The sequence below is a fragment of the Dermacentor andersoni genome, chromosome 2 (genome assembly GCF_023375885.2).
Source record: "Dermacentor andersoni chromosome 2, qqDerAnde1_hic_scaffold, whole genome shotgun sequence".
NCBI classification, from domain to species: Eukaryota; Metazoa; Arthropoda; class Arachnida; order Ixodida; family Ixodidae; genus Dermacentor; species Dermacentor andersoni.
Genome location: NC_092815.1, coordinates 179,026,987 through 179,041,345, shown reverse-complemented (window position 1 = coordinate 179,041,345; position 14,359 = coordinate 179,026,987). Strand labels below are relative to the sequence as shown.

The following is a 14,359-nucleotide window of genomic DNA, read 5'->3' as shown; positions in this document are numbered from 1 at the left end:
GTACACTCAAACATTCAAAGTAACAAACTCTGCAAAGGGGCTATGTCATGAACACTGTCTCTCAGGAAACAATGCTAGATATTTTCATTAGGAGTCTCTCTAAATGATTGTAATGTGGCATTCCCACGGTAACCAAAGACAAGCTTGTTTAAATCACCTTTGCCCTTGGGAGCTGGCCAGATCAAACGACCAAGCTGTGCCCTTTTTTTTTTAGTTCGTTCACACCGCAGCCATCATTGCTTCATTTCCAAGTCCTAGGCTCTCGATATGCCTGGCAGACAGCAAGTTTCAGCCATTGGTTTTTTAGTACAACAAATATCTTAATTTGGCTAATCATTTCTTCAGTCTGTGTGTACAAATTAGATTTGTTTCCCCCTCCGTGAATTTAGGCCTTCAGCATCTTTGAAATCCTTGCGTTGTCCTTGAATTTTGAGTCTAATGTGCTGTACTGTTACGTATTCGACGGCTAGACGCCAAGGGCAGCAGGACGACCGGCCCAAGAAACAGACGACCCACGCAGCGGCAGGAAGACAATGACGTTTACTCGTTCGGCGACGCGCTTTTTGAGCGCTAAGCAGCCAATCAGGGAGTGGCAAAAGAGAGGAAGATATTGCGGCAAGCGGGGCAATCTTATCTGCAGATTACAACGTAGAATGCGACCAGCACCGCGAATGTTACAGTACAAACCCTGCATGAGTCAAATCTTGGCACGAAAAGTCTTGAAAGCATGTGCATGCAGGTTGTCTACCAACCGGAAAAATGGAATTCTCAGGGATTTCGAATAGTCTGGAAATACTCGGGGAAAATTCAGAGAATTCGTGTTTCTGTCAGGGAAAGTTAGCTTTAACTTTACTGAACGGGAACGAAAGTGGCGCTAATGCTGGCTCTAGTAACAGAGAAGAATCTTAACGAATTGTCTTTTACGCTCTGTCGTTGGCTGGAGGAGTTGCCAGTGTACAGTCAACAACCGACTTTCCAGATGCACAATTTTCCGGGCATGCCCGATAATTTGGACAGCTTCACGGCACCACCACATATCCCGATTTTCGCCCCAAATCTCGTTAAAAAACCTGCGGCCATTACATGAGGGTATATGGTATTTTATTCGTTGTGCATTTTTCTAACCCCGCTCTTCTGTTTTTTCTTTAAATAAAATAGTTGCTGCTCCTTACTATTCAAGCTGGATTAAGTCGTTTGTCTTTTAACATGCTTACTAGAGAAGCATCGGGTGACATGGTATCAGCCCATCTTTACATAAAACAAAGTTCTGTGTCACTCAGGGAATTTTGCAAAGGCACTCAGGGAAACCTGGAAAACTCGGGGAATTTCGTAATGTCAACTTGGTAGACACCCTGGCACAGTGCTTTTTCTGTGATTCAGTGGGCTGTAGATTTTGCGAGCGAGGAGAGTTAAGGATAAGAGGAACTTTACTCGGTAGAGTTTGACTCTCTTACGTTGTGGTTTTCCTTTATCATGGTTGAAAAAAAAATGCATTTGGAAAAGAGCTTTCTAAACAACTCACCTGTGCTTGTCTTGTTCACTGCAGACGGTGCAGTTTTACTTTCCTTCGTGTGGCCCGATTCCACCACCGGTGATCATGGTGCAGAATGTGTCCTTCCGGTACAGTGACGACGGGGTGAGCATCTTTTGACATTCCATTCTCTTGAGGTGTTCCGACTGATCAAATGAACCTGTATTACTGCTTGTACGCCATGGCAAGTATGCACTGACACAGCCTCTTTACATAGTGTTTGGCTTGATTGTTGTGTTCTTGTTTTGAGAAAGTCGTGGCGTAAGCGGACTGAAAGTTCCAGGTGAGGTGAAGCAGTTGTCTGCAGTGCCTGTGTACATTTCTGTTGGTGTGGGAGGGACGAAAGCTCATTGAAACAAATGCTTGCAGTCAGTGCAAAGCATTTCGTACACAATGTTTATGTTTCTGCTCTACACTACGCACAATACCCACGGGGTAACATGAGGACAAGACCAATACACCACTGTGTGCCACGATGGTACTCCCTGTCTAGACATCTGTCTAAACATCAAATGAGTTTTTCTCATTTTGATGTTTTTACACACCACACTTGGTCTTACAGGGCTTTGCTCTATGATGTTGTTGAGAGACAATAATTAGTTTGGTATCAGTGTATTCATGTTGAAATGGTGTAGGGGGTGATGCTATCTCTGTCACTCAAGCATCATCTTGCAAATTACAATAAAAACTAATAATTAGTGAAAATAAAAAATATTCACAGTAAATGTTGGTCTGCTTCTTCAATTAGAATGCTTTCAAACAAATAAAAATAGCATCACCCCATAGAGCAAGTCTTTCGCATCAGCGTCATGCACTTACTTTCTGCATTTAGCAATGCGAAATTGCCAAAAGGCCCCATGAGAAGTACCCATTAAGTTTATTTTCAGACTTCAATACTTTCTGAACCAGAGTAGCTGTCAAAAAACTAATTATAGATATGAAATCAGCATGAAAAACTGATAGAAACAGTGAAGTTGATTTCAGATTGAACCAAAAATAAAGAAAAACATTTTAGAACCCACATCCCCCCTTAACCGTCCCGCTCCCTGAAAGGAGGCAACATTTTGGAGCCTACGCAGACGTCGGGGTACCGTGTCCGCCGTGGGTAAGGAGGCGAGAATGCGCGCACAAGCGTTAACATCTTTTTGCCATTTAAAATGTCTGGGCTTTCACCGTTGTTTTGGCGGCATGACACAAATTGTTCACCACATCAGGCCACTCGTAACAGGCACAAAATTAAGTGCATCAGGCACATCAAGCACCTGCACTGCTTTGCAACTTTGTCTAGGGTTGCCTGGTCCAGATAGGCTGTGCATGATTTAGTACCGGTGGTGTTTGTGCAGCCCTGGATTTACAAGGATCTCGAGTTTGGCATTGACCTGGACACGAGAGTGGCCCTGGTAGGACCCAATGGAGCCGGCAAATCAACCCTGCTCAAGCTCCTTTGTGGCGAGGTGAGTCACAAGCTTGACATTCATTTAAGTTCGTAGGTTTTCACTGTGAAATGAGGATAGCACGGTACGCAGTGATGATGAAAATGCTTTTGGTGTTTTCTTTTGCCACCCTGGTCTGTTGTGCTACCCACATTTCATAATTAGTCGGCAAGTCTTTCTATATTGACGCCAGTCACCATTTTACAAGCCACTGTCACCTCCAGCACTCCTCGCCTCCGCTGTACGCAAGACACAAGCTGTCTGCATGCCAATAGCAGAAGACAGCCTGCCGTTCGTATTCTCAAGGGGACTGGCACGTATGGCAGAGACGCGGCAAATGAAAATCAGATGGAAAGTGGTGTGCCCGCATGCTAAGTGTCAGTGCTGGCAGTGTAATTGGTGTTTGTCAGTTTGAATGGCAAACAGATCAGTCGGCTATGGTCACAATTTACAAAATTCATGACTCCCATTGGACACACGAAGGGCATAATGCTAGCTACAGCACAAGTGACACGTAATACTCATGACCTAATTTGATCAAGCAAGCATAGTTCACACAGATGTGAAAGAACATCATTGATGCTTATGCAGTTGCCGGCGGATTTTTCGGACTGTGAAACTTTGGACTTGATGGATGTTCTGGACTTCATAAATGCACCGTCAGGGTTCCCTAGAGCTAATGCATTTTCGTGAACGATTTTTCTGACAAATTTAGGCGTCAAAGTTTGATTTTCCAGACTGAATTGCCCGTTCCGAGCCACGCTACCCAATTCTTTTGGGCGCTGCCATGTATTTCCCACTAGCTTAGCCAGGCTTGACTTCCAGTGGCCCACTCTATAACCTCCAAGGTTGGGGCATGCAAGCTTTCTATAGAGAGCATGCGACATCATCCAGTCTCGGTCATGCCCGCTCTTCTTTGGCTAACAAAATGCCACTCTAAGCATAATGTATTTTATTTTTCTCGCTAAACGAGTTTTTCAGGCTGTTCGATTTTTCGGACTATCTTTCGGTCTCCGCGAGGTGAGGAAAATCGGTCGACGACTGCAATATGAGCAATATGTTCTTGTATGGTGCATGTAGTGCACGGGGTTTGCAGTTTTCCACCATAACTTTACAATTTCAATATGAATAGACTGCAGAGACACTTCGGCTGGTTTTAAACATCTTTATGTATGTGCTCATTTTTCTTCTGTGTGCTGTGTTCTACTTCTACATAATGTCCTGCCTTCGCTTTTGGAAAAGTGCACTTACGAAGTTTTGCAAAACATTTGCTCGACAGGACTTTCTAGCCACACTGGTCGTGTAGTGGTGTTTCCTGCTGCACTTTCGTCTCGACCATTCTGGCATGAGCTTATTGCGATGATTGTGCAGTGCAAGGGGGCTCCCTGGTGTTCTTCTGAAATCTAGAAAGAGCATTGGTTTTGATGCTGCTTTTTCTTCCACACAGCTTGTGCCTAACGATGGCTTGATCCGGACACATTCGCACCTGAAGATTGCTCGATACCATCAGGTAAGATGGATTTATTTTTTGTCTGTGCACTGGGACCCGTTTCATGTATAGCAGGCAGCACTATAGAAAGGCTTCTCCCACTGCTCGCATTTGTGACCAAAAAATAGTGAATCACATTGAGAGACACAGATATGTGTCATGCATTTTGGTGTAAGATTAAGTCTCCTACTATTATGCAGCAAAATGTGACGCAATTATTATGTGGAAAGCGCTGTAGGTCTGGACCTACTTGTAACTGAATGAGCAGAGTGACATAATTGTGTTGTCAGCAGCCATGCCACACTGCTCGCACTCCCAATCAAAATATGGTGCGTGACATGTGGGCAGCACAAATAATGTGAGAGTTGATGTATCCTTAAGTCTGTAAGCTGTATCTGTATTGCATGAAGTGGTTATTTCGTTTTTAAAAAATGCGTTACCGATCAAATACGACTTCATTACATTCATTACTGATACGGAAGAAACTGTTTCAATGCACGTAACATACTCACAAAAAGAAAAAAAAAAGCGTTCGGCTTGCTCCGCTGGTCGCCATTCTTGTATTGGTGTCCCGCACTGTTACAGCGGATTGGCCTGTTTGTTGACCTGTTGCCATCCCACAGCAAATGCAGAATGAGAAAAAAATTTTCTTTTCGCAGGAAATTTAACGCGCTTAATGATCGCACCCCTGAATTTGCGGCAGTTTCTTTTTTATCTACAAAAAAGTGCAATCATTACGCAAGTAGATACGGTACATGTGACCCAATCTTGCCCTGTCAGCAAGGTAAACAGAATTTACGCCTGTAGGTAGTCTTATCTCCATATTCCACTCCTTCCATCGTTTTTGGCACCTGATGACAATTCGAGCGTTTTCTACCTTTGAACCCATCAGATTGCACTATACACAGCAGCTTTGCTGCCACATAGAAGAGGAAATTGATTCCTTATCTTGTTTTAATTGTGTTCTTATCACCACCGGGCAGCAGCTAGGATGCAGCAACAAAACTCTAGATAACCAGGCAGATATTGAAATGTCAGCATTCGAACACTGGAGTGCATAGCTCACTGCCTCCAAAATATGCTCAAAACAAGCACGCCAGTGATTCAAATCTGTGTTGGCGAATGGGAGTGCTCCCGCCACGCCATGTGACTGCAGTAACAAGTTACTATGGTATTGTCAATAAACTTGTGGTTCACATTTACCTGGTTGTTGATTTTCTAGCAACCCTAGTGCTTTCTGTACCAGACTTGTACATGTGTGTGTGAGACATTATTCGCTATGCCTGTGCAGCACCTGTCAGAGCAACTGAACCTGAACATGTCTGCTCTGGAGTACATGATGTCCAGCTTTCCGGAGGTTAAGGAGAAAGAAGATATGCGCAAGATCATCGGCCGCTATGGCCTCACTGGAAGGCAGCAGGTGGGTGAGGCTGAATAGTTCTGTGAAGTGTGTCGGAGGAAGGGAGAGACGGGTGGGCAGTAATGGACCTGTGCTGTTGTTAAAAAATAGTGGCAATACAAATAAATGCTAATAAAGGATAAAGATAATTTCACTACTACAATAATAGTGAAATAGTAGTTTACAGAACACAAGTACATGAAGCAAGAGTTTATGGAATGGGAGAGCAGTATCTCTCGTTTATTAAGGCCACATTGTTATTTGTCTATGCTCATCAGTATTTGAACAAGGGATGCCTTAGACTAGAGCTCATGCTTCAACAAGGGAACCTGTCTTTGTCAGGACTCTGATGAAGACTTGTCAAATAGTTGGCTCCAGGCTAAGGAATTCCTTGTTCGACCACTGTCTATCTCTTCAAGCCTCCGTCTTTTTGTGAACTTGTCTAACTTGGATCTTTGGCTGCATGTTTTTTTTTTCACTCTGTCATTTTGTTATAGCAGTTACAAGTAAATGCCAAGTTGATTATGTGACGCACATGGCTTACTACTAGATAATGTAGTAGGGGCACACCCTTTTTTTCCTCGCATTCCATGCTACCAGTATCAAGATGAGAAGAGCTCTTCAAGCAGAGGATTGAGGGTAAATGCTACGAGAAGCCTAACAGGGCCTTCTATATGAATGAATGAATACATCATTTATTAACACCAAACTTGTACGTAATGAATACAAAAAGATTGTACATTTGACTCATCTTGACCAGGGAAATTGAGTCATTTCTACTAGCTGTCTGTTATCGCCAAACTGTGCCGTGTTATCTAGCATCACATTCCCATAAACTCTGAGGCATTTGACCCTGTGGCAGCTGGGACTCTTCGCATTGCTGTCAAGCAATAAACTCAGAATTGGGGCATCACTGCTGAGGATCGACGCATGGGACCTGTGCTCTCAGGAAGAGCATTCTTATTGCAGTTGTGTTCTTCTGCACAGTCACCCCTATCTCCTTTCATTCCGTTCTAAATGCACCCTCGCTGACCCCTAGCCGGCACCCCTTGGTACCGACAGGCTGACTTGCTCACACAGCTTAGCAGTCCAATGGCTGAGCGCACTTTACAGGCTAAATTTCATCAGCAGCACTAAATTACAAAATTAAGCACAAAAATTTTACATGTATTCTTTGACTAGATAGAAACAAACGCCAAGAACTGCTTATGCTAGCGCACAGCGATCAATATATTTAATTTGTTCTGAATATTTGTTTCGAAACTAATACAAATATTAAACATATGATATTGAATGGTACTCTGAATTTTCACATTTTTGCACACCCCTACATTTAATTAATTACATTTTATGGTAGTATTGTAATTCAAGTACAGTTGGGCCCGCTTATAACGAACCCGAGCGTCACGCGAAATTCGTTCGTTCTATCCAGAAGTTCGTGGTATGTGGGCCACACACAAAAATTGACATCAATCAAAACAAAAATTTATTGAGAAAATAAATCGGCGATCGTTGTCTGCCTCGTCAGAGCACACCCAATGACGGCGGTTTCAAGCTTGTTCAAAGCTGCGATGTGTTCGTCACCCAAGGCCTTAAAATGCACAAGATTTCTAAGTGCCTCAATATGGCTCACTGCTGTAGTCGCGCTTACGGGTGCTGGCTCCAACGGATCGTTGTCATCGTCCGATGCTTCGGCGTCGCTTGATGCCCGCACTTCCCGGACGGCGGTCTCGTCGCAAAATGACTCTGCAACTTCAGCAGCGTCGTCCACATCAACAAAATCTTGCCAATCAAGATCGCAGCCGGCCAGGTTAGCGTCAACAACGCGTCGCCACAAGTCGTCGTCAGGCTGGCTTTGTTCAGTGTCTTCAATGCCTGCTTCAGGTGCGTCAGCGAAGCCGGCTTTGCGAAAACAATTCCGGACGCATTCGGGTGTCACTTCCATCCACGCCGCTTTGATCATTTCTATCACCGAGTACAGCGAGACCTACAGAGGCACATTGGCAGCGGGGCGATCAACTGCAATCAGCATCCGCTGCACAACACGGCGCCTGTAGGCCGCTTTAAACGACCGTATTACACCCATGTCCAGCGGTTGCGCTTTTGAAGTTACATTTGGCGGCAGAAAAAGCAACTCAACTGCCGTTAAGACAGCTTGGACATGGTGGGCGGTACAGTTGTCGAGAATCAGAAGAACTTTGCGCCCTTTCTTCGCCATGCTGCTGTCAAAGTCAATAAGCCATTCCGCGAACAACTCGCGTGTCATCCACAACTTCGAGTTATGCCTGTAACGCACTGGTATATATGTGCGGAAGCAACATGGCCTCTTTGATTTACCGATGACAAATGGCAAGCATCGATCGCTTCCATCCATGTTGGTGCACAAAAGCACAGTTATGCGAACTTTGCTGTGCTTGCCGCCAGCACATTTGTCACCCTTCATAGCGTGCGTTTTGCCAGGCAGCATTTGATAGAATAGCGCCGTTTCATCGGCGTTATACACATCCCTTTCAGCATAACTTGATACACAGGCCAAGTTTTTAGACATCCACGTGTTGATGTCTTCGTCGCTGACCGATGCCGATTCGCCGTTGATGGTCTTGAAAATAATTCCGTGGCGGAGCTTGAAGCGATGGAGCCAGCCATTGCCAGGAGAAAAATCTGGGAAGTCCAGGAGGAACGCTAAGTCCTTTGCTTTGGACAACATCAGCGGCCCGCGGATGGGAACATTGCGTGCTCGAGTATCAAGGAACCACTTTAGAAGCGCGTCTTCAACGTCTGCATATGTGGCTTTCCGTAGGCGCTTCCTCGTCGCGGAGTCCGTGGCGGCACTCTTGTAGATTTTGTCCTTCTCTTTTAGTATCGTGGATATTGTCGATTTCGACAAACCATACTTTTTCACCAGTTCGTGGTTTTTCGCGCCTTGGGAAAGGTCTTTCAAGATCAACAGTTTCGTGGCCAAGTCCAAAGCTTTTCGCTTCACTGTCGAAGTAGACGCCGGCGAATCTGCCATCTCGGATAGGCACGGGACCACACCAGTAGGAAACAATGCCGACAACGCTAGCACAACCACAAGTAAGAAAAAGACAGTCCCGCAGTCGTGTGAGGCGCGGCGTTAGGGGGGGGGGGGGGGGGGAGAGAAGTGGGGGTACGAAAGCACGTGATCGCGTGCTACATTGTCAATTGGTGGAAAACTTCGCCGCTGCCCTGACGTCGACGATGGCGAGTGGGGTCCCGTGACGAATGAGCTGGCACTTTCGACTTGTGTGTTCACGTTGCTGATGCGTGCTGGGCCGGCATTTCTTTTTTCTCTCTCTCTCTTTATCGCGGCGATCCCCTCGCCGCATCGCCGCTCCTCCGTGCTTCCGGCGAGACGCCGCGGGAAAGCCAATTCTCGGAGCGTGCACAGCACAGGGTCGGCGGATCTCGCCACGTGGAAAGTGGTTCGCTGTAGCCGATCGGCTAGGCTCGCGGGCGTTCGTTGTAGCTGAGACCGAGCGCCATAGCCTAAACGTATATTTTGACGGTCACGCCGGACTTGTTCGTGATAAGCGAGCGTTCGTCTTAAGTGGGGCTGTTATAAGTGGGCTCGACTGTACTTTCTTCAGTAACCTGTTTACATGTAACCAGTTGCTTTACTTATGAGACACTCTATAACAGGCAATGCAGCTTTGAACACTTGAATATTGCAGAAGCTACAGCGAAACGCACGTGGTCATGCCACGCAGCAACCTCGTGGATGCACATTTTCAGTGGGGCAAATGCAGCCGCTCAGTATTTGTTTCGTCATATTCACGCTGCACCAGATGTTGGGCAACAAAGTGAACCGGGGCTGCTGTAGCTCCATAGTTATGCCCACTTCGAATGTTGATGCCAGCAAAGACCTATGGACAATTTTTTCACCTTTTCATTGGCCCTACCAGGAGCACTTTCTCAGAGACTTGGCAACATTGAAGCTCTGGTCTTTATGGAGCGTCCAGAAGCAACCATCGGGGCATTTAGTAACTACAATCACTTGGGCTAGGTGTCCATATGTAGCAACACCGCCCTTCACTCCCACGCATATGTCAAACGATTTTTCAGTGTCGCCACAGATTTCCTCGCAAGAAAACTAAGGGCAATGACCAATTAAATTTTTGAAAAGCAATTGTTAGTGAACATAAACGTGTAAATGACTGCAGAGGATGCACTGAAAGAGCCAAGCTCATTCTACTTACCGTATTTGTGCAATGTTGAAGTTTGGCAGGAAATTAATGTGAACGTAATCGACTACATTTCAATAATTGCTTTGTTACTTTTATGGGGCAGTAATTAGTCACTGTAATCAATAACATTTTTGAACGAAGTAATTGTAATCAGGATGGGTTTTCTTCTTCTTTCTCTTTTTTTTCTCTCTGAAACGTGTATGAGTAACACAAAGCTGGCTCTATCGCTTAAAGGGACACTAAAGCGAAACAATAAATCAGTTTAGACTAAGAAAGCATTGTTTGAGAACTCTGCAAGCAGTAATCTCAAAATAAGTTTGATTATTAGATGAGAAAAGGAAGGTCGAAGTATCAATATTTGAATTTCGCGCCGAAACCCTGACGCTGGTGCGTCAGTGTGATGTCAGGGATTCCAAAGTATGTTTTCGCATTTGGGCCGCGCTGGCTGAGTAAAGGTTCCCGAAACTTGCCATGCTTACGATTTAGTTCCTTTAGAACACAATGTAGTCAGTCTGTACCGCTGTATAAGTAAGTAGGCCCTAGAAGATGCCATCAGAATCCGTGACGTCACAGTGGCCAGGTGCGGGAACTTCAAGGAGGCGTCGCCACCCGTCCTTCGTTCTTGCACTTTTTCTGGATTACCAAGCGTCTTATCGTGGTGAGAGTGGTGTTTTTGGCGTCGTAGAAAGGTAATTTACTGATGCAGAGGGAAATCATTTTTCTCTTTAGTGTCCCTTTAAGTGTGAAGAGATGGCTCTGGGAGCAAACAAATGAGAAAGGAGGGACACTGTGGATGTCGGTAGCTGATTCCAAGGATGTCATACAAGACATAAAAATAAAATGCATGTTTGCAGAACTGCAGAACTCTGATTGCACATGCTCTCATTCAACATGGGGGAATCTCCTAGTGACCAAGAGGCATATTGAACGACTTGCCCATATAGTCGATTACTTGGTCAAGTTTGGGCATGTCGAGTGTGTTTTTGTTTTGTTTCATGTTTTACTTTGTCATAATGTGTACATGTATGGCTAACATGCACCATAAGTGTCAAAAGTTCACGCAGCATGGGATCTGAGAAAAGGCCGAGTATTTACACTCTGTGAATGCAGCCTGGTATTGATATTTCCACCATGTACTAGTGGATGCCAACAGGCTGTTCAGAAGTTAACTTTTTCACAAAACCCACATCCCATAAACTTTTACAATAGGAGATATTACAAGGGGAAGTACAATAGGAGTCTATTGTACTTCCCATTAAAGGCTTGCTTAAAGCCACGCCTCTGCATGTGCGTATTGTATGCTCTTTTCTTTTTTTTTTTCCTTTTTTTGTGTGTGTGTGTGTGTGTGTCAAATGTTGGGTAGAGACGTAGTTTCACCCCCCTCTCCTTTCATGTCACAGATCTGCCCGATTCGGCAACTGTCTGATGGCCAGCGCTGCCGTGTTGTGTTTGCCTGGCTGGCATGGCAAGTGCCCCACCTGCTGCTCCTGGACGAACCGACCAACCACTTGGACATGGAGACCATCGACGCACTAGCCGAGGCCATCGCAGAGTTCGACGGTGGCATGGTCTTGGTGAGCCACGACTTCCGGCTCATCAGCCGCGTGGCCGAGGAGATCTGGGTGTGCCAGAACCAGACCGTCACTAAGTGGAAAGGAGACATCCTTGCCTACAAGGAGCACCTGCGCAAGAGAGTTATGGCCGACGCACAGAACAACAAGCCCAAGTGACCAAGGGGAGGGGGGCTCTTACTAGAGTGCTGCCATTTTCTCAACAGAGATAATAAAACAAAACACTCACTTGTCCTGGCTGTCCAGTTGCATGAAATTGGGTATGCACGCTTCGCAAGGGTTCTGTTGTGAGGTTTGTTTGCCACACTGTTGCTCAGCTGCTGCCCAAGGCTACAGAACATGCTGGCACAAGCCCGTAATATATTAAAAATGCAACAATTCATTCAACAGAAGACAAAACGAAAACTGAATTATAAGTTGACCTTCATTAGTGAATGTAACATCGGTGTATCTTGTTCACTTTATAGATTTCTGTGTTAGAACACAAGAATTTCATGTCTCAAGTCACCTTCCTGTTACTTTGCCTCAATTTTTTACTTTTTCTTAGTTTGCTGGCATTCTCCTAGCATAACTATGTACCAACTAGCCCAATGAGCTACTTTCATGAATAAAAAATGCCACTTAATAGGGCAAGTTAACGTGGCATGATCCACATTTTTCGAGAATCTAAGTGCCGCACACACAAGGACAAGACAAATAATGGCACACAGCACTGGCTCGCAATTAGGATTCATACCTGTGCAGTTAATACTTAGAAGGGGGAAGAAAACGGCATATCTTGCGTATACCATTTCCCAATAAGTGCTGTCTCCTTTAATTGCGATTTCGTGTTCGCCCTGCTTGATCACAGTGGCAATAGATTTACAGTAGAACCTCGTTCATACGTATAGGTAAAAGTCAAAGAAACATACTAACTGCGAAAACGTAAGAACCAAAGTAACTAGAGAGTTCGACAGGCAAGTGTATTTGGCATATGCGTAATGCAAAACGTTACGAACGAGGCGCGTCGAGCTGGTGGGGCTTCGACAGCTCGAGACACGTTTTGTTTTCCTGTGGCGCAGTGTTTAAAGACGGCGACGTTAAAAGAATTGAGCTGGTGGGCGACTCCGGATGCCGCCGAAGCGAAGCGTGGCGCTCGCATCGCGCCGCCTGCAGCGGGGAGCGGCGGCACGTTTGGCTTATCACCTATTAAAAGCGTGCAGTACGCTTTCAACGGCACCACGTGCTGCGAAGCAGATAGGCGAAGATGCTTATCGCAATAGAGTTGGCGGCGATAGCAGTGAATGCGGCGTGCGACGACCCTGGATGGGATTTGCTGGTGCCGGAATAGGAAACGGTGCGCGCCGGCGTTTTCACGCGAGACGGGCGGGCGAGTATTGCGGTGAAGCTGCCGCGGTGGGCAGTGTTCTCGATCGCGCGCGCCTCGCGCATTTTTCCTTTGTTTTCGGGGTTTAGAGCTACCGAAAAGCGTATCGTACGATCGCAGTTTGCGATGTACAGAACGTTGGTGCCGAAAAACCGTGTTTTCATACGAAACGGTAAAAAATATCGTGGCATTATCGGGGTTTTTTTGTGTGTGTGTGTGTTCCCGATCGCAAACGTTGCGACGGGAAATCGTACGTAACGCGATCGTTTTAGCGTAGTCCTACTGTATCTTACTCATTGTCAATAGTGTCGGGGGAAGCTTCCTTGTCATTGGACCTGCTGTGGAGTACCATTTGTTTCAGGCCCAATAATTCGAGCAGGTTGCAGTTGCACACCTTTCCAGCGGGTTGACGATGACAGGTTTACAAGCTAAAGCCCAAACCTGGTGTCGATGACGTCTTGCAAAGACTTCGCTCTCTCTATTTTACCTTGCATCTAAGAGTTTGCGCATTGCAAAAAAAAAAAAAAAAGCGTGTTGCCGATTGTGTGTGGCAACGTATTATGCGGTGATAACTGCTGGAAATTCAAACAAAATTCCGCACGGTCTTCTCGAAGCTCTTCGGCCCCGCTCCATTGGTGACGTGACGTAATTGTCTAGTGCAGCAACCAGAAAGGAGGCGGGGTCGTGACGAAAGAAAGGCTTGAGTATTGCACGGTGCGGTCGATACAATGCAAGGAAACCTTGCTATGCAGAAGGTAGCCAGCAACATGACCCAACATTTCATTTGCCTTGATCTCTACCACTTCATCCTTAATTAATAAAGAAATCACGCAGAAGCTTCGCTGGAGGTGCCGCGGGCATATGTTCTTGCGCGCCTACTTCGCCGTGAAGCTAGGCAGCACGAATAGAAATTCTATCGCCGCTGCTGCCGCTCTTCATCACTGCAGCAATCTGACAGCAAGTGTGGCCGCCGTCGTCTAGTGAGATGTGTTCGTGTTTGCCTGTGCGCGCGTGACAATGGACTTTGTTAACTTAGTAAGTGAATGTTTACAGCAGTATATGCAGCCGATAAAATGACTAACCTTACTTTGTATAGCTATCTGATAGTTTGTTATCGCAATCAGTGCTTCGCCTGTTGAGCTCATTTGACTTTTTCAGCGCTGCGCGGGCATCGGCTTATACCTCGTGCCAAGAAGCCATGCGCTTTAGATCGTGTTATTTCCGGAGAGTGGTAGTGTAGACGGTTCTTTTTTTTACAGCGAAACTGTTAAGCGCTGCTCTCCTCACTATCGTGTCCGCTGCAGAAAAAGAAATCCCAGAGATAGTGCAATACCGCCGGGCCAACCCATGGCGGAAATCAAGCAG

The 14,359-nt window shown here is 45.8% G+C and overlaps 1 protein-coding gene and 1 pseudogene across 1 annotated transcript in view; one reads left to right on the top strand and one right to left on the bottom strand.

Annotated features, from left to right (window-relative positions):
• LOC126540371 (ATP-binding cassette sub-family F member 2) overlaps window positions 1-11,862 on the top strand; it is a 44,120-nt gene extending 32,258 nt beyond the window's left edge. Inside the window, exons 10-14 of the mRNA XM_050187171.3 lie at window positions 1,547-1,636; window positions 2,875-2,985; window positions 4,412-4,474; window positions 5,745-5,873; window positions 11,458-11,862. Coding sequence (XP_050043128.1) covers window positions 1,547-1,636; window positions 2,875-2,985; window positions 4,412-4,474; window positions 5,745-5,873; window positions 11,458-11,787 — 723 coding nt within the window. The 3' untranslated portion in view covers window positions 11,788-11,862. The remainder of the gene's footprint in view (window positions 1-1,546; window positions 1,637-2,874; window positions 2,986-4,411; window positions 4,475-5,744; window positions 5,874-11,457) is intronic.
• LOC140216186 (tigger transposable element-derived protein 6-like) lies at window positions 5,880-8,951 on the bottom strand (annotated as a pseudogene).
• Window positions 11,863-14,359: the final 2,497 nt, after the last annotated feature.